The 20,682-nt window shown below is 41.2% G+C and overlaps 1 protein-coding gene across 4 annotated transcripts in view; it reads right to left on the bottom strand.

Annotated features, from left to right (window-relative positions):
- Positions 1 to 19,863, bottom strand: part of LOC308289126 (ATP-binding cassette sub-family C member 12-like) — a 35,434-nt gene extending 15,571 nt beyond the window's left edge. For all 4 annotated transcript variants that reach the window (XR_013962214.1, XM_080730707.1, XM_080730706.1 and 1 more), the window contains exons 1-18: positions 19,720 to 19,863; positions 17,452 to 19,149; positions 17,060 to 17,207; positions 16,443 to 16,679; positions 15,070 to 15,243; positions 14,619 to 14,766; positions 8,125 to 8,273; positions 7,528 to 7,635; positions 6,993 to 7,244; positions 5,829 to 5,900; positions 5,234 to 5,358; positions 4,634 to 4,706; positions 3,185 to 3,388; positions 2,630 to 2,749; positions 1,538 to 1,637; positions 1,317 to 1,370; positions 1,072 to 1,170; positions 778 to 881 (exon numbers count right to left, since the gene is read on the bottom strand). Coding sequence is in view for 3 of the 4 variants with exons in the window: in XM_080730707.1 (XP_080586833.1) it covers positions 778 to 881; positions 1,072 to 1,170; positions 1,317 to 1,370; positions 1,538 to 1,637; positions 2,630 to 2,749; positions 3,185 to 3,388; positions 4,634 to 4,706; positions 5,234 to 5,358; positions 5,829 to 5,900; positions 6,993 to 7,244; positions 7,528 to 7,635; positions 8,125 to 8,273; positions 14,619 to 14,766; positions 15,070 to 15,243; positions 16,443 to 16,679; positions 17,060 to 17,207; positions 17,452 to 17,534 (2,250 nt within the window). In the remaining variant the exon portion in view is untranslated. The remainder of the gene's footprint in view (positions 1 to 777; positions 882 to 1,071; positions 1,171 to 1,316; positions 1,371 to 1,537; positions 1,638 to 2,629; positions 2,750 to 3,184; positions 3,389 to 4,633; positions 4,707 to 5,233; positions 5,359 to 5,828; positions 5,901 to 6,992; positions 7,245 to 7,527; positions 7,636 to 8,124; positions 8,274 to 14,618; positions 14,767 to 15,069; positions 15,244 to 16,442; positions 16,680 to 17,059; positions 17,208 to 17,451; positions 19,150 to 19,719) is intronic.
- Positions 19,864 to 20,682: the final 819 nt, after the last annotated feature.

Genomic DNA, 20,682 nt, shown 5'->3' with positions numbered 1-20,682 from the left:
CCAATAGGCTATATGCATATACGCCATTTTGTTCTACTTCCGGGTGTCTTTCGACTTCCTTCACAGGTGTTTCTGATGATACTAATGAAGGGTCTGTTCCATTCTGGTCAAACAGAGTCAGGGTGCTGATATTGTGCATGTTGGCTCACTGGAAACACTCTGCTACACCAGTGGGTCTCAAAGTGTCCTTGAGTGGGTTCCAAATGTCCCCATACAGGTGTGTAACTCTGAGAGTGTACAAATGGAAGCAAATGGACCCGCAACGGTCCATTTGCTTCCATTTGTTGATTCCATTTGTACAGAGTTATGGGGGTCCTTGAAATTAAAGAACCACGGTACAATAAATCAAACAGAGCCTTCATTAGTATCATCAGTAAAGGTGGTTGCACACTGCTGCGTTTTTCGTTGCGAAATGCGTTTTTCAGGGCAAGGAGAGAGAGAGAGATAGAGAGAGCAAGGGACCGAGTGGTGCGCGAAACGGGCGTCAGTGTGCAAACGTGATTGACATAACGTGAGGTTGATTTTTTTATTTGTGTGCTCCGAAATTCACTCCGATATTCGGCCCGAAAAACGCAGCAGTGTGCAACCAGCTTAACACCTGTGAAGGAAGTCGAAAGACACCCGGAAGTAGAACAAAGTGGCGTATATGCATAGAGCCTATTGTAATGTGGATTATTTAATCATTACCTCATTTCCGTCTGTGCACTTTGAGTTTATGTAAAGCACATTTTTTGCAATGTACAAAATGTGTTATATGCATAATGTTTGATCCCTCACCCCATGTCCTTGCTGTAGCCAGATGGAGAGCCACCAGTTAGAGAAGGCTGTAGTTCCCACCAGCAGAATCATAATGTTCAGAACCAGGAACGTCAGGATATAGCCTGGAACACAACACAACGCAACGCAACACAACACAAGTTACACAATGAAATTGTAATTTAACTGTGTATGTGTGTGTGTGTGTGTGTGGGTGTACTGTATGTCTGTTTTAAAGCTGTGTGTACTGCTGATATCATGAATTGAATTGTAATGCGTGGTAATCCAGTAGTCCAAGTTGACAGTGTGTTTTACCTCCACCAGCTTTGCAGTAGTGATGATATGTTCTCCAAGTGACAGAACCTTCAGTAGATCCTTCCTTAGTTACCAGCTGTTCTTTTTTTGCTACACTCTCTTCAATAAGAAATCCCAACATAAAAAAAAAATATATTATATATGTACAAATATTATACACTGTAAAATAACTAATGCTTCCGGTAACATTACAATGACAAATAAAACCATGAACAGTTAGATTAAATATGTTGTTATAGACTTACGTTTTCTATCAGCCTTTATTTCTCCATCAGGTTTTTCATCTGACATGTCAAAGGCTGTTGGGGAAACAAACATGCACTCAAAATACATTTGCACATTCACATACAGTATTGAACACAATACCCTATTTCAATAAAGTAACATAAATCTTCATTATGAAAAAGTAGGCCGATGCCCGTTGGGATTGATATATTGTCTGAACACAATGAGCTTCCCATCCCACCTTTGTTGTCGTACTGATTGGCTATGTGGTCTTCTGGTTCCGTCTCCTGCGTCTGTGTGGGGTCGGGTTTAGACTTCTCCTCCTCCTCCTCCTTTTCAGACTGTCAGCAGAAAGAGGAGACAAGGTTAAAGCTATACTCCAATGCAAGAGGATGTCGCCTGCCAAAAAGAACAGATCTACAAGCTAACAATGCATCATTACATTGTGGATCTGTTGCTTTTGGCGAGCAACATTGCACCCCATTGGATGAATTAGGGTTTAGAGGGAGACTGACTGTGTAAGAAGATTCTGGTGGGATTTGTAATAATAAGGAGTAAGGATATAGATTTGTACGTATATTTTTGGTGAATCGTGCTGGTAATAGTACATGGTTTAGTACATGGATGTGTAACAGTCAAGTAACAGTGTAGGCTATATACAGATAGATCTAAAAAAAAAAAAAAAAATATATATATATATATATATATATATATATATATATATATGGGAAAGGAAAGGTTCATTATTTTCCATAATTTAATTAAACTTTCATATATTCTAGATACATGCATGCAGTGAAATATATTCAAATAAAATCTATATCTCAAAATATTACAAGATTCCTTGAATTTGGAATGAACAAATCAAATGCATACAAAGAAGTTGATACAATACAACAAGCATAAACAACATACAACAATTTCATATTTGGGGAAATTAAGTCCATAATTGAGCTCCTTGGCCTGTTGGAAGCATGCACAAATTTGACACTGATCAGTGTAGTTCTTTGCAAGATTATCTGCGGAGTGCGGACGGATGGACGGGCGGACAGGCAAACGCACGCATGCACACACTGCGTGCATGAAAATAATAAGTCATCACTCACTCTCTCCACCTCCCCCATATACTGTAAAAGAGAGGTCACCACAGAAAGTATCAGTGGAAGGCTAGAAATAGAACGTCATAGCCTAATGTAGCGCCGTCTTATATTACTTTGGAGGCAGGAATTTACAATTCAAAACAATTCAAGATATCTTATTGTCCTTCTTGTACTCTTACAAAACATACCTGTAAGTTACAGGTCAGTTATAGTACATCATATTTTCACAGTACCTGATACTGAGTAATGAGTTGGGCATAGCGGCCGCCGGCCCACATCAGGGACTTGTGGCTTCCACACTCTTTCACCTCCCCTCCCTCCATAACCACCACCTCATCACAGAACTCCAGATACTGACGCACACACACACACACACACACACACACACACACACACACACACACACACACACACACACACACACACAGATTACATTATACTGTAGCAGCAATCCGTTACATTACAGTTACAGTAGATTTTTAGGATTCAGAGGATTTATAGATTAGGCTTATATTACATTTAGTTATATATTGCTATTATACTGTTAAATGTATAGCCATCATTTAATGTACAGTATGTGCCTGACTAAATAAAAGGGTACAGTGTACAGTCTGCATTTATATACATTCTACAAATGCAGACTATTTATCATCATTTTGTTTAAGTGCAGCGCCCATTCAGATGTTTTATAATATCATACCGTACATGTATCAGCAAGGCCTAGTTTTGGCCTTAGTCTAGTTTTGAACATGGTTCTTGACAGCCATGCCGTGAAAATAAATCCCTACCTGTAGCTGATGAGTGACCAGGATAACGGACTTTCCCTGCAGCTCCTTCTTAATACACTCCTCAAAGATGTGTTTTCCTACGTGTGCGTCGACGGCGGACAGTGGGTCATCCAGCAGGAAGATGTCTCTGTTGGAGTAAACTGCTCTGGCCAGACTGACCCTCTGCTTCTGACCTCCTGATAGGTTCAGCCCCCGCTCACCTATCTGGAGAGGAGAGGAGAACAGGAAGGACAAGAGGAAAGAAGAGAAATGATTGCATTACTAACCTGAATGTTTAACACTCCCCCACAAGGAACTGCTTTTTACAACCTTGAACTGAGATATGAACTGGAATACTGTATAGTGGAGACTCCGGTATGATGTCCTTGTATCTTGTGGTGTTTTGTCACTTTGTTGCTCTTATCTCTTTTTAATTGCACTACTGTACTGTATATCGTCCTTGTCGAGTGGAAACCTCGTATCTCCAAGTTTAAAATGTGTACATTTTTTCATAAAGCAAAGCCCTGCTTCATCACACAAGGCCGTCGCACAAAAGTAGTGAAAACAGCAGATCTGCAAGCACACAAAGCCTCGCGGTGCGAGTCGTTGTGTGCTTGTAGATCGGCTGTTTTTACTAGTTTAAATAATTTCTAAAATGATAAATACAAAACAAACGGATTTGGACAAGGTTTTCACCCAACAACGACGATATATAACTCAGTCAGGTGAAACTTCTTATGTTGAACTATTTGTTTTGTTCTGTTCTATTCTATTCTATTCTATTCTATTCTATTCTATTCTATTCTATTCTATTGTTTTTTAGAGCAAAAGGGCCAAGGGCAGGCGAATGCCGAAGCAGAGTTTGGAGGACTCGATGCAACACAATCGAGTGCAGAGGATTCACAGGCCAGTTGCTCTACAGAACGTCAACAACGTCACTGTTGCCACTGAGAACACATCAAGATGGCTGTGGATTACGAGGGCTGATCTGTGGACCACAAAAGCTAACAAGACACAAGCCGGAGACTGATCATCCCCGGCTGGGTCGCTTGGGTGAGGTTGTCTGATGTTGAAAGACCCAAAACACCCGATGATCAGGTTCCATCACTGATGTGATGATGTGTCTAGGTTGCATTAAAAGGTGTGTGTTAAACCTACTCTATTCTATTCTATTCTATTCTATTCTATTCTACTAGTCCACACCAAGGGATGTGTGTGCTCAAACTACGTGTTGTGCATACTTTGGAATGCAACCATAACCACAGATCCCATTGCCTTTAGCAATGATGTTGATAAACAGATTAAATTTGATAAAAGTATAAAAATAATACATTCATCACTCTCTGCATAAGCCAATGCCTCTGCACAATTTGCATGCTCAGATTGGTCAACACACTGAGGAGACTGACACAGACAGAAGGACAGACAAACGTTTCTTCATTTTATGGTCGATATTCTAGCTCAGTTTACCTCAGTTTGATCTCCATAAGGCAGAATTTCCAGATCTGTTTTCAGACTGCAGGCTCTGATCACACTGTCATACCTGAGAAGGAGGTGACATGTACAGTAGCTGAAATTTCTTTCACTTTCCATTACAGTTCAGCCATTTAGGTAACACTCTTACAACTGTGATCAAGCTATTTAGAACACAGGAGCCAGTTTGGCTGATTAGATAAGCACCAATTTATGATGAGTGGTGTCACTTGTTGAAGTAATTCAATGTAATGTATTGTAAGGTAATACCGGTGGAGAGGAATTACTTCTTCAGTATTTCAGTAGTATACAGCACATAAACTAGTCCCATATGCTTACAATACATGCAGAGCGCCATTGTACCACTAATCTAAATACATTAGACAATAGACATACACAAATGAGCTTAACTTTTTCCATTCTAGTCATTTAGCTAAGAGGTTCCAAAACTTTCCGCTGCCAAGGACTCCCAAATAGCCACCAAAACAAAGTTTTAAAAACAAACAATAATTCCTCCTTCATCAACATTATGACCAGCGAGCACTGAGACTTACAACCGACTGGCTGTGAGTTGTATTTTTCCAAATCTGTCTTTACCTGGTCTCCTCAAAGGGTTCCCCCATTAGGATGTTGTCTCTGACTGTTCCATGGAAAATCCAGGCCTGCTGGGAAACGTAGGCAAATGTCCCATCAGCCATGATGGAGCCACTATGAAGGTGCATCTGGGATTGGTAAACACATGACAAATTAGAATACAAATCTACTAAAAACAAAACACAAAAGAAACAAGGCTTTCTGCATTTGGTAGATTAATTTGAAGTTTTGTCTGAATTTGTTTATTTTAGAGATGTTATTATTAACAATAAGTCATTTTTTGTAAAAACATAAACTATGTACTGTAGGTGTCAGCCATGATCTAGTAAGTAAGCCTAGCCATGTGGCTCATAGGGCAGCAGCCTAACTCCTGTTTCTGTAACTAACAATATAAAAGATATTTTACAACTTAATTACACAACAAAACAATATTAAAGCCAGCAATATGAATAATAACAATGCCAATTCAAAATATGGTTATCTGTTGTTTAAAAGAACATATATTATTTTCCCAGAAGAAACATTACAGAAACCTACAGAGGTAAGCAGAGGGAACGCATGCACATAAAATAAAGATATTTGTAATGCTGTGACCAACCTGTTCCAAGATGCTTGAGATCAGTGATGTTTTCCCACTCCCCACATTTCCACAAACTCCCAGCAGGTGGCCCTGTAGAGGATGACAAGGATGGACTGAGCTCAAGTTCATATTTGACAACTAATCTTTCTTTATATATATTTTTTCCCCACCCCATAATCAAACTCGGGTCTCCTCCGCAAGTGCTGAAATATGACCCACCACTTACTGTTGGGTAAAACCAGACACAGGTAGCCTGATTTCAGACTCAGCTCAAACAGTCCACTCTGAGAGTGGGCGGGGTCTATGGTCTGGAAGCAGGCTAACACAGGATCTATTCTAAATGTCTCAATAGAAGAGCAGGGAGACCAAATAAAACCACCCCAATTGTATAAGTTACCGTATATAGCATTTTATGTATTATATTATATATTGTAAAAAAGTATGCCCTGAAACAGTGATTCAGAATGTTTGGTCCGGGGATCCTCAGGGGTCCATGAGGGCGTTCCAGGGAGTCCGCAGCTGAATGATTGATAGTTAGGAATAGGAACCAAATGGACCCATAAAGTTATGACTCAAAAGGTTTGAGTAGGGCTGTCACGATATGACATTTTACGTGACGATTCATTGTCACTCAAATAATTGTGATTAACGATTTAATTGTGTTTTTGTCGTTGACAATTACATTTCTGTTTGGCTTGTAGGCTTTGAAGTTTGCACATGGCATATATGACACATAAATAAACAAAATAATATTGGCATATTTGACAACTTTGACATACTTAAAAAAAAAGAACATTGATAGTGGAAATAGCCGATCTACAAGCTCACAACGTGTCGCGATGCGACGCGTTGTGAGCTTGTAGATCTGCTATTTCCAATATTTTTGAAAATGTTTGAAAATATATGAAAAAATTTCAACATGGAAACGATTGACGATTATGACAAAATAATTGTGATTATGTCAAATAATTGCGATTGGACGATTATGTAATAATTGTGATTATGTAATAATTGTGACAGGCCTATAGGTTTGAGAAACACTGCTCTGAAACACAGAACACTCACCTTGGGTAAGGTGAAGGAGACGTAACACAGAACACTCACCTTGGGTAAGGTGAAGGAGACGTAACACAGAACACTCACCTTGGGTAAGGTGAAGGAGACGTAACACAGAACACTCACCTTGGGTAAGGTGAAGGAGACGTTTCTCAGGGTTGGTTTTCCCTTCTCCTCCCCAGGCATCTCCTCAGGCATCTTCTTCTCCTGGCCGTCAGGATATTCCTCCTCCACTGGCCACTGTCCATTCTCCTCAGCGTGGTCTGCATGCTTGTCAGGGTGGTCCCAGGACAGAGTGGCGTTTTCCATCACTATGGCGTAGCCCGTGCCCGTGTTCTGCACCAGGTAAGACTCTGGGTTCTGAGTCAGCATCAGTTTCTATGCCCCAGAAAGCAAAGAGAGCATGTACATTTTACTGAGCCATAGTTGCGAGATAATTTGACAACTCGTTTTGTAAATGTAATAATTAAACTACACAAGTGTAATCCTCAGAGCACAGATCTATGCCAGGCGGGGTTGGCCACCCAGGGGCCAGGGCCTGCAAATATATAGTATACTGGAGGCCTGTATCCACAAAAGAGGAAGGTTAACTACCTGGGAGTAAAGAACCATGCAGGCATAGTACCACATTTTCAGCAATGCTCCTAGAAAGTAGAGTTACCTTGAGTCGAAGCAGAGCGACACTGGCTTCAGCAACTGCCTTGATACTGTAGGGCAGGATGCCCAGAGTGATCCTCAAGCTGTTGAAGATGGAGATTATACTGAAGGCCTGTATCCACAAAAAGAAGAAGATTAACTACCTGGGAGTAAAGAACCAGGCACAGTACCATAATACCAGGAGTAGAGCAACTGATCAGGTTTGGGAACGACAGTAGTACAAAATGCTACTCATAATCAGCCTGATGCATTGAGGACAGTCAAATCAATCAAACACACAACTGCTGATTTCATTAAGTAGGCCACCACAATTGATAAACAGATTATTTAAACACAGATTGTTTTTTAAATTAAGAATTGTGGTAAGAAATGTCTTACTATAATTGTACTGTCCACAAATGAGTACAGTGCACAAAACATAAAGTTACTACATTTTGATCGAAATTGTTGAAATAACAACCATGCTCAAATCTTTCATTTGCTATCATGCTCATTCGAGCATGGCTGGAGACTGAGAGCCTTATTTTCCAACAAAACAGATTGTAGATCAGAACAACTTATTGTAAAACGATGATTAATATTGCACCATGATTCTACTTGCCTCTGCGGTGCCCAATGGGAGGCCGATTACGGTGTGGACAACAAAAGTGAGGATACAGGCAAGGGTGGGGATCAGGGTGGCGATGGAGGAGTTACCACTCTGGACGTAACCTGCTTTCTCCAGATGGCCTTGCTCAGTTTTCCTGTAATCTAAAGATGGAAAGGATGGGGGATGCATGGAAAAAGAAAAGAAAAAATCAAACCTCGGTTCGAAGTGAAGCGGTGAACTTTTATTCTATGTGTTCTAGAGCTATCTGTATATACATTCGGTTCGAAGTGAAGCCGTATGTGTTCTAGAGCTTCAGAATTCTGAATTCTGAATGAATGAATGATTTTATCTGGAGGGACGAATTGTCATGTGAAGCTTGACCAATCCTCAAAGTATGGTCTCATTGGACATTTTTAATCATCCAATCATCAGACCGGGACGGACACTACACACATATTCTGGACATACGGGACAGATAAAACCTGTTCATTCTGGACTGAAATGACCATATATGGACGTGACATGGGACACACATTTACGGACAGATAAAACCTGTTCATTCTGGACTGAAATGACCATATATGGACGTGGGGGACACACATGGGACACACAAAGCCACTCCTTGGAAGCGGCTTTCACCGCTTCAAAAAAGATAATGAGTATAGAAGAAAAAGAAGATGGAAGAGGAAAAAGTATTAGTGTAAACATTTGTAGAATTTGAACGATCAGAGAAGTAGTAATGGAGGAAGAAAAAGGATGAAGAGGAGAGGAGGCATATGATTGTCTCTTTTTACTGTGTATAGCTCTGACGGAGTTGAGCATTGAGTTGGGTACCAGATCCCTGTGGGATCGGCAAAATATCACCTGATTGGCAATTTAATTGCAATACAATGCTACTTTCTGAATTATGATAAACGTATAATTGTGCCTCTTTTGGGCAGATGATTTGTTAAAAGAGCACATAACCCATTTTCTACCTTATCTTCATATAATTGGTCATCACTAATGGCCATTACAAGATGGTATGATTTCTGTCTACTCCCTCTGCACAGGAGGGAAGTGAACGAGATTTGAGACTTTATTTAAATGTTATTTAAGAACAATCAAAAAACCAAAGTGCTGTATAGTTAAAAAAAAAAAAGAAGGAAAAAAAAAGAAAAATCAAATACAATCAACCAGACAATCAAACAAATTAAAATTAAGCTCAGCTATGATTAAGAGCCAAGTCGAAAAAGTGAGTCTTAAGCAGGGACCTCGATGGACTGGGTGGATCTAATGTGAAGGGGAAGGTTGTTCCAGAGCCCATGGGTACGGCCACAGTCTCAGTCCGTAATGAGAGGTTAGCTGAACTTAAGGCTCTAGCTGGGTTATCGCGATTAATACGTTCAGCCAGGTACGAGTGGGCCATCCCATAAAGGGATAAAAGCAGTTATCAAAATGATCAAAGGAAGGATCCTGTGAGATCAAGCAGGACCAGAATGGCTGCGCTACCGGAGTCAACAGTTAAAATCAAATCAATAAAAACTCTTAAAAGGGCTGTTTCAGTGCTAAGACCCGGTTTAAAACCTGATTCGAATTTTTCATGGAGCCCATGAGTGGTTAAGAATGATTGCAGTTGAACATAGATGACTTTCTCTAAAACCTTAGACAGGAAGAGTAATTGGGAAAAGGGCCTAACATTAGAAAGAATGGTTGGATCAAAATTGTTCTTTTTAATTAAATGATGCACCACGGCGTGTTTAAAGGCAGCCGGGATGCATCCTAAGATGAGGCATGTATTGAATGCTGAAATGCTGCCATCTTATAATGAGCATTAGTGAGGACCAATTATGAAGATACAACTAGAAAATTAGCAATTTGTGAAATTGCGAGTGTTGTTGCCCAACCCGCCCCGGCGCGAGCAGTGGGGTGCGCCGCCGGGACCCCGAGGAAAGCGCTGGGGCCCGAGGAAGACGACGTCGGGACGAATACCGTCGGGCCGCTAAGTTCGTGATGTAAGGATATGGTTTCTTGTTTTTAAGAAATAGGCTCCTCCCACAAGTTTCACAAGGCGATTACGTTGTCACGTCACTCCCGAGATAGTTTGTGTTTCGTTTTGAGAGGGTCGTTCCCCCTGAAGAACGCGATTTGGCACGAAACGGTTACGTTTTGCGCGTTTGTGGTGCCCCCTATGGATCAAAGTGGAAATGCTTTTGGAGCTTCGTTCAGTATACGGCCCGCGACTTGTGGTCAACATTTGGTGTTGACTGGGTTTTGTTTGTGATTTATGGCTATTTTGTGCGAAACGCCCCCCCCCCCCCCCCCCCCCCCGCTGACTTTGGAAGCCTGTTACGGGCGAACGGTATGGACTGTCAAAATATTGCTTGAATATCTTTAGCGCATCGGTCCAGAGATCTTGTTTACCGATTTTTGTGACATTTGGAGAAAATATGTGGGAAAAGGAGCAAAAAGTGTGTTTTGAAGAAAATTGAAAATGGCGGAAAATCTATCCTGACACAAATGGGCGGGCCTATATGGGGAGATGCGTCATAACTCAAGGAATCCAGGGGAAAAGGAATTTTCTGACCTACGGTTCAAGAGTTATAGGACAAAACGTAAAGTGGGCTTTTATAGCGTCACCATGAGGCCGATGATTATTTTTCGATCAATAGAGGCCTATCTGGGCCCGCCCCTTTCCCCCCTCCCCCTGAGCGGCAGCCATGATGGAGTTACTGCTGCAGCAGTGTGTGTCTATGTCTATGGAGATGGGACTTTTAATGAAATTAGTCATTACCAGTCCCATCTCCATGATATTTAGATCTAATTCCTTCGCCAGTTCCATTCGCATGATTTGTAGATCTAATTCTATGAGTCCCATCCCCATGATTTGTAGGTCTAATACCATCGCCAGTCCCATCATTATGATTCGTAGATCTAATTCTATCTGTTCCATCTCAATTATATTTAGGTCTAATTCCATCGCCAGTTCCATCCAAATGATTTGTAAATCTAATTCTATGAGTCCCATCTCCATGATTTGTAGGTCTAATTCCATCGCCAGTCCCATCCTTATGATTTGTAGATCTAATTCTATCTGTTCCATCTCAATTATGTTTAGGTCTAATTCCATCGCCAGTTCTATCCGCATGATGTGTTGATCTAATTTTATCAGATCCATCCCAATGATTTTTAGATCTAATTTCACCACCAGTTCTATCCTTATGATTTGTAGATCTAATTCCATCAGTCCCATCTCAATTATGTGTAGGTATAATTCCATCGCCAGTTCCATCCACACGATTTGTTGATCTAATTCTATATAGTTCCATCCTCATGATTTGTAGATCTAATTCCATCGCCAGTCCCATCCTTATGATTTGTTGATCTAATTCTATCAGTCCCATCTCAATTATGTTTAGGTCTAATTCCATCGCCAGTTCCATCCCCATGATGTGTAGGTCTAATTCGATACATTCCCAACTCCATGTTCTTTAGATCTAATTCGATAGTCACATCCCCATGATTTGTAGATCTAATTCCATCACCAGTCCCATCCCCATAATGTGTAGGTCCAATTCCATCGGCAGTTTCGCCAGTTCCATCTGTATGATTTGTAGATCTAATTCTATGATTCCCATCCCCATGATTTGTAGGTCTAATACCATCGCCAGTCTCATCCTTAAGATTTGTAGATCTAATTCTATCAGTCCCATCTCAATTATGTTTAGGTCTAATTCCATCGCCAGTTCTATCCGCATGATTTGTAGATCTAATTCTATATAGTTCCATCGTCATGATTTGTAGATCTAATTCCATCACCAGTCCCATCCCCATGATGTGTAGGTCCAATTCTATCGCCAGTTTCATCCGCATGATTTGTAGATCTAATTCTATCAGTCACATCTCAATTATGTTTAGATCTAATTCCATCGCCAGTTCCATCCCCATGATTTGTAGGTCTAATTCGATACAGTCCCATCCACATAATTCATCTGCTTACAATAAATGTGACAAATCTCTGTGAGTATGTATGTATGTAATCCACTTATCTCGAGAAACTTTCATCCCACCGGCTTCAGATTATGATGAATTAGATCTACAAATCATGTGGATGGAACTAGCAATAGAATTAGACATACAAATGATAGGGATAGGACTGGTGACGGAATTAGATCTACAAATCATAAGGATGGGACTGGCGATGGAATTAGACCAACAAATCATGGGGATGGGATTCATAGAATTAGATCTACAAATCATGCAGATGGAACTGGTGATGGAATTAGACCTACAGATGATGGGGATGGGACAGATAGAATTAGATCTACAAATCATGCAGATGGAACTGGTGATGGAATTAGACCTACACATTATGGGGATGGAACTGGTGATGGAATTAGATCTACAAATCATGGGGATGTGACTGTATGGAATTAGATCTACAAATCATGCGGATGGAACTTGCTATGGAGTTAGACCTACACAAAATTGAGATGGGACTAATAGAATTAGATCTACAAATCATAAGGATAGAGCTGGCGGTGGAATTAGATCTACAAATCATTGGGAAGGATCTTATATTATTAGATCTACAAATCATGCGGATGAAACTGGCGAAACTGGCGATGGAATTGTACCTACACATTATGTGGATGGAACTGGTGATGGAATTAGATCTACAAATCATGGGAATTAGATCTAAAGAATATGGAGATGGGACCGTATCGAATTAGACTTACAAATCATGGGGATGGAACTGGCTATAGAATTTGACCTTCACATAATTGAGATGGGACTGATAGAATTAGATCTACAAATCATAAGGATGGGACTGGCGATGGATTTAGATCTACAAATCATGAGGATGGAACTGTATAGAATTAGATCTACAAATCATGTGGATGGAACTGGCGATGGAATTATACCTAAACATAATTGAGATAGGACTGATGGAATTAGATCTACAAATCATACAGATGGAACTGGCGAAACTGCCGATGGAATTGGACCTACACATTATGGGGATGGGACTGGTGATGGAATTAGATCTACAAATCATGGGGATGTGACTATCGAATTAGATCTAAAGAACATGGAGTTGGGAATGTATCGAATTAGACCTACACATCATGGGGATGGAACTGGCGATGGAATTAGACCTAAACATAATTGAGATGGGACTGATAGAATTAGATCAACAAATCATAAGGATGGGACTGGCGATGGAATTAGATCTACAAATCATGAGGATGGAACTATATAGAATTAGATCAACAAATCATGTGGATGGAACTGGCGATGGAATTAGACCTACACATAATTGAGATGGGACTGATGGAATTAGATCTACAAATCATAAGGATAGAACTGGTGGTGAAATTAGATCTAAAAATCATTGGGATGGATCTGATAAAATTAGATCAACAAATCATGCGGATAGAACTGGCGATGGAATTAGACCTAAACATAATTGAGATGGAACAGATAGAATTAGATCTACAAATCATAAGGATGTGACTGGCGATGGAATTAGACCTACAAATCATGGAGATGGGACTCATAGAATTAGATTTACAAATCATTTGGATGGAACTGGCGATGGAATTAGACCTAAACATAATTGAGATGGAACAGACAGAATTAGATCTACAAATCATAAGGATGGGACTGGCGATGGTATTAGACCTACAAATCATGGGGATGGGACTCATAGAATTAGATCTACAAATCATGCGGATGGAACTGGCGAAGGAATTAGATCTAAATATCATGGAGATGGGACTGGTAATGACTAATTTCATTAAAAGTCCCATCTCCATAGACATAGACACACACTGCTGCAGCAGTAACTCCATCATGGCTGCCGCTCAGGGGGAGGGGGGAAAGAGCCGGGCCCAGAAAGGCCTCTATTCTTAAAATTATTTTGAATCTCTTCTCCAAATTTTGAAACTGTAGCCTGTATGGTTTGCGAGAGAAAAATAATTGAATGTGAGTTTTTGCATTTTCCTATTCAAGTCAATGGGGAAAATTAATTCACTAATAAATTAATATCAATTAAACGATACAACTTTTCTCTTAGCAAAATGATAGCACACGCTTCCCGATGAGGCCGGTCGATTTGACTGGCGTGAACGTCACCGGAGTCATGTTATCATAACGTCATCATGACGTCATTTGGCTTGCAGGGTTTGTTCCAAGGCCAGCTTCTCCTCCAACGCAGCTATTTATACTAATCATAACTAATATCCTGACTACTAATTGAAGCCTAGGCTGAATTGGCCTGAATTGCATGAAAGAGGCCTCACAGCACATGGTACAGACTCCAACTTTCGCATGCAGATAGCTCAGATCTTTGCCTACGTTCTTAGCTAGGCCTCGACCCGACCCGATACGCGTTTTTACGGAACCGGCGCGAAAGGTTCGGAATCTCCGTATGCGGAGCTGATGTCTGACATCAGGCTGTTCCGGAAACCGGCACAAGCACTGACTCATTGTGACATCACTTCTGCTGACTCATTCTGACATACCTCCTATCTTCTCCTGAAAGCTGTCCTCCCAAGCGTACATCTTGATGATTTTGATGCTGGTCAGGACTTCATTCATGGTCCTGACACGGGTATCTGTTTGTGCCACAGCTTGGGTTCTGAAACCATTGATGGCCTTGGCCATGATGCCCTAAAACCACCACGCACGCACGCACATTCACGCACGCACATACACGCACGCACGCACGCACGCACGCACGCACGCACACACACACACACACACACACACACACACACACACACACACACAGTGTTCAACAGTATAATCTACAGCACTGGTTCCCAAGCACTGGGTTCCCAAGCACTTGTGGAGCTCTTCATTTTTTTCCCCAACATTTTGTTTTAAATTATTAGTATTTCAAAACATTTTCAAAAAACATTCTTTTGGGTCTCGAGCTAAAAGGTTTGGGAACCACTCACTGATCTACAGTACCTGAATGGGGATGAAGAGGATGTAGACTCCCACCCCTATGAGTGCTGTGAAACCTAGGATGTAGCAGGAGTAGATGATGCACAGCGCCAGAAGTACAGGGCTGTAGAAGATGAAGGGTATAAACACCGCTGCCTCAAACATCCTGTAGCTGTCAGCAGTCAACACGTTGATCATCTGGAGGAGGAGAGGATGTTTTTCTTTTAATCAGTGGTGGAAAAAGTTCTCAAACATTTTTCTTAAGTAAAAGTATGAAAATACTCTGTTACAAGTACAAGTAAGTCCGGAATTCAAAATGTACTTGAGTACTGTATCGGTGTCAAAATGTACTTAAAGTACAAAAGTAGAAAGTACTAATTATGCAGATTATCCCATTTCACAAGTTTTCAAATGTAGAACAATATTTGAAAATAGCAGATCTACAAGCTCACAATGTGTCGCTTATTTTCAAATGGCCGAAAGGTATATAGGGCTGAAGTGTTTAATGTATTGTTTTGTAATAATCAATCTACAAAGTAACTAGTAACTAAAGTTGTGGAGTAAAAGTAAATTATTTGGATCCAAGATGTAGTGGAGTAGAAGTAAAAGTATTGAAAATTGGAAATTCTCAAGTAAAGTACAAATACCTCAAAATTTGACTTATGTACAGTACTTACAGTAAGTAAATGGAGGCAACTTAGTTACTTCCCACCGCTGAATTCAATTTCAACCAAACACTATGACATTGACTATGACAATAATACTATATACTAGCCACTTGAAGATACAAATGGATAAATTAACACAGCTCTGAGGATTTTACTGTGTACTATAGACTCAGCCTAGCAGTAGGTTGGTCTGTATACAATATGTAGGGCAGGGTTCCCCAATTAGTTTTCCCCAAGGGCCGAATTATGTCTCGGGTACCAAGCCGAGGGCCACAACATTGCATGAGGCGACGGTGGCGTTCCCGCTACTCCAGCGACAGCTCGTCGTCATTGTCGGGTGAAAATCTTGTATGTCCAAAACCGTTCGTTTTGCATTTATCATTTAAAAAATGATTTAAACTAGTGAAAACAGCCGATCTACAAGCACACAACGCCTCGCTACTTTTGTGCGACGGCCTTGTATGATTTGCGAAAGAACGTACACATTTGGAGATACGAGATTTCCACCTGACAACGATATACAACGACAACGATATACTAGTGTTGATGCTGCTCTTATACCACCATTATTACTGGGGTTGGTGTGGGCCAGACAGTAGCCCCCCGCGGGCCGCCTATTGGGGAAGCCTGATGTAGGGTATGAAAGTAAAATATGCAACACTGAGGATGTTACGGTGTAGTATGGAAGTGTACTAGAGAACATTCCTGTTTAAACAATGTGTAGCCTACCTCTCCCATAGAGATGCCTGCAGAATCTCGTAGTCCGATGATCTTCTGGAAGGCCAACATGGAGAAGGCTCCCTTCACCCTGACAGCAGTACGTAGGCTCAAAGCCCATGCCAGAGATGCAAAATAGGTCTTAAGGAACTCTGTACCGAACAGAGCCACACAAAGACCCACACCGTATGCCACTGAGTACGATGGAGGCCGCTCTATGTATTCCAGGATCAGATTCACCAACACTGCCTATAAGGAGAGGAGAGGAGGGGAAAAGATAAGCAAGGTTGGGTGAGGTTAGGTCTGGTTGAAACAGTCTGTATTTGGGATGCCTAAGGTCTTTGATAAGCCTAATATCAGACAGGCAGGCACGCACAATACTCTACAGATATTCTGTGCATTTACGGAATATAGATACATTAGATAGAGAACTAATGTCATTGGCTGGCCTAATGAAGACCGAGATTCATATTAGAGCCACGCTGTTCACATGCATGTGCATCCTGAGGTCGGCATGATTTAGCTTTCTTGTAAAGGGAATGTGCAACACTACCCAGAGATTGGATCAACTTAAAGCTGTTATAGATTTGTTTCCCACACAACATGCAGTATGTTTCAACAGTACTTACCGGCCCTATGAATACACAGGCCATGAATATGACCCCAGACATGTAGGTGATCACTTGTCTAGTTCTCTGGAAGCGCATGAACACTCTGCTTAGGGAGGCCTTCTCCAGACCTACTTTCTCAACCTCCTCATCCCACATCTTCTGGATCCTTCACAACACAGACAGACAGAAAACCAAAGATAGACACAGACAGACAAAGGAGACAGACATAAACAAAAACTGAGTTAGCTGGGTTCTTCCCGACAACACACACACACACGCACACGCACGCACGCACGCACGCACGCACGCACGCACACACACACACACACACACACACACACACACACACACACACACACTGTATAATCCTCCTTGACAGCCACTCCAACTCCAGCTGACACATACTGTACCTCTTCCCATTTGGATCCGACGCATCGAGGGGAGACAGGTAGAGTGAGTTTATGTCCAGCTTGTTCTTGAACAAGCACCACATGATGTTAGTCAACCACCAGAAGGTGGAAAAGGAGATGAACCCTGCAGAGTCCAGAGGGTGACTCCTAGAGACAGGTGAGACAACATGGACCAAATGTTAATATGTTTGTATGCCAATGAGAGGATGTCTTCTATATGTCTCATGATGACACATTTAGCCACGTATATTACACAATTCAACAATGTTTTATTATAGGTTTATATAGGGGCCATGTCCACAAAAATAGTTTTTTGATCCATAGTACTTATAAGAATACTTAGCGCAGTACCTAGTATCATAGTACTTGTAGTGCATTGTAGTACATGACATAATGTCATATTGATGACATCTAGGATCTCTCTTCAGCGCATGTTTACCATTTTGTGTTTTAAGGCTAGCTAGTGGCGCATGCATGGCGTTTGAGTGGTCTTGGCATCCAGCCCTTTGGTGGAGCGCCCTGAGCACCACAAGTAGATGACAGTCCAATTTTTGGAGAGGGGTGCCACACATCAATGTCACGGCACCCACACAAGTGTCAAACATTGAGCTCAGTGCATGTGTATGCTCTGGACATGATATCCAAAGCGTTCTGCTGCTCAAAAGACATTTTCTGTGGAGACGGCCCTGAATTACAGAGGTCATATTGTTCATTATACAAATTTCTCAAACATGCAAATATAACTGGCAATAATACTTTTGATTAACATGCATATATTGGAGTGTGTTTTGATTAGATTTATTAGATGTGTTTAAAATAAGAACACATGGCTTACTGCTTGCTTCTCACAGACATAAAATGACAAGGATAGAAAACACAACACAAAAAGTCAGTAACTTATTTCCATTGTGGTCCTTGGTCTTGAACAAACAAAACATAACAACAAAGAACAGGCATTGGTATACAGTTATATAAAACACTTTAAAACGATGAAACTAACGTTCACAGCATAAATAAAAGTAAACTAAACAAGCAACTGTGCTGTTCTGCAACATTTTCTGAAAGCCATGATTTGACCTTTTTATTAAAAAGATGATGACTGCTAATGCTCTTTATTGTCAGGTTTTACCGTTTTACAGTTTTTCTTGACCATAGCTACAAGAGCATTTACCCAGTTTTGAACTGTGCTGTGCATGGGAATGAACTTCACTACTGCAATGCCAATCCTTACTGAGACTTAAACAATAATAAAAATACATACATACATACATACGTACATACGTACACACACACGTACACACGTACGCACGTACGTACGTACGTACGTACGTACGTATGTATGTACGTATGTACGTACGTACGTACGTACATACATACGTACATACATACATACATACATACAGTACATACATGCTTTTTACTGTACTGTACTGTGTATTGTGATTTTACTCACGTGATGCCCTTTTGTGCTTGAAAGGTGTTATATAAAGTTTGTATGTTAATGGTTTTATGTGGTAATCCTGGGTGTGTTACTGACTTTGTGGAGAAGCGAATGGGTTTGAGGGACTGGAGAGTCTGATAGTATTTGCCATGTTGTTGGTGGTCTTCCACTTTGTAATCCAGATCTGGGAGAGCTTCTGGGAGACCAAATCCCGAATCAGCTCTAAACTTCCTCGCATTGCTCTCTTTTCTCATACGCTAGGAGAAATACAGGAAAGGAGAGGGGAGTGAGAGGAGGAGAGAGAAGGGAAGGGAGAAATGAATAAATGTACGGTATATGGATACATGGACAGAGTGGAGGGATAGAGATGAAAGGACAGGGTTGAGGAGAAAGTGATGAACGGATAGCAGAAGAGTGCACAAATACCAGAGAAGGGAGGTGTGAAGAGAAGAGAGAAAGAATGAGTGAGTGAGAGAGAGACAGAAAGACAGAAAATAAGTCATGATATCATGCCAATAATGCGCAAATAATGTGGAACTGATTTGAAAGACAACAAGAGTTTGCTCAACACTGAAAGACAGAAAAAGATTTTAAGATAATGAGAACTTTTTTCTTTAAAGGTCAGATTGAAAGTGATTAACATGGAAGAGTGTTCAAATTGACACATTTTCATATGTTGAGGTACAGTATGGGTGAGATAGAAACAAAGAGTCTAGTGAAAGATTTAACACACAATGATCTAAATCAGGAGAAAGGGAGAGAGAGAGCATGGCAAGGCAACATGAAAGGAGGTGAGGGCTGGCAATTATTTTATTTATTTTACTTACAAATGATATTCCCTGAACGCCATTCTCCCCTGTTGCATGGACTGTATTATTCATATTCATGTCTTGTTTCACCATTCTGTCTTGTGCTCATGGAGACCAGCGGCCTCCGTCTCTACGTACTTTTATGTAAAGAAAAACAAATCATGTGGGTCTAGGGATCCACATGTGATCGGCGTAAATGTGCAGTTAATACTGTAGGTACTTCTGTGGCCTACTGGCAGTGTACTCAAGAAATGTGGCGTTAACCAGTCCAGCTGTTTGAGAGATTAGCTCTGGACACACATGCACATAAACGCACGAACGTACGTACGTACGCACGCACGCACATACTCTCTTGCTGAGCCACACTGTAAAGGACTGCTACACTAAACTCTGGCTGTTTCTTTGGAAAGTAGCAATATGAACAATAATTTGCTGTTGAAAGAGCTGTCAATATCTGATGAAGAACAGTGTGTGGCGACCATTTGCAGCACATGCATGGAGATGGAGGGAGACATACTTTTTGAAAGACAATGTCTATTCCGTAATCATGAAAACAGATTCCAGATTTTATACTGATTATTAAAATGCAATATTAACTACGCCCAGGAATCAAACACAGGTATCCTGCCTGGAATCTCCCCCTTGGCCGGTGGAGATATTATGCTTTTGGTTATCAGGCAGAGGTTCTGAACCACGGGTCAATCCCGCCACTCCGACATATCGCCTTTCCGACATATCGCCTTTCCGACATATCGCCTTTCCGACATATCGCCACTCCGACATGTCGCTACTCTGACAGAAAACGTCTCACTGACAATTGTGCGTCGGGCAGACAGGGCTGCAGGCGGCCCCGGCTGCCGTCTCCCTCTCTCTCTCTCTCTCTCTCTCTCTCTCTCTCCCCTGCCCGCCCTTTCTCTCTCTCTCTCTCTCTCTCTCTCTCTCTCTCTCTCTCTCTCTCTCTCTCTCTCTCTCCCCTGCCCG

Source organism: Nannobrachium achirus (genome assembly GCF_963921795.1).
Source record: "Nannobrachium achirus genome assembly, chromosome: 7".
Lineage (NCBI taxonomy): Eukaryota > Metazoa > Chordata > Actinopteri > Myctophiformes > Myctophidae > Nannobrachium > Nannobrachium achirus.
The sequence above is the reverse complement of the archived record's forward strand: the minus strand, read 5'-3'. Positions and strand labels throughout refer to the sequence as shown.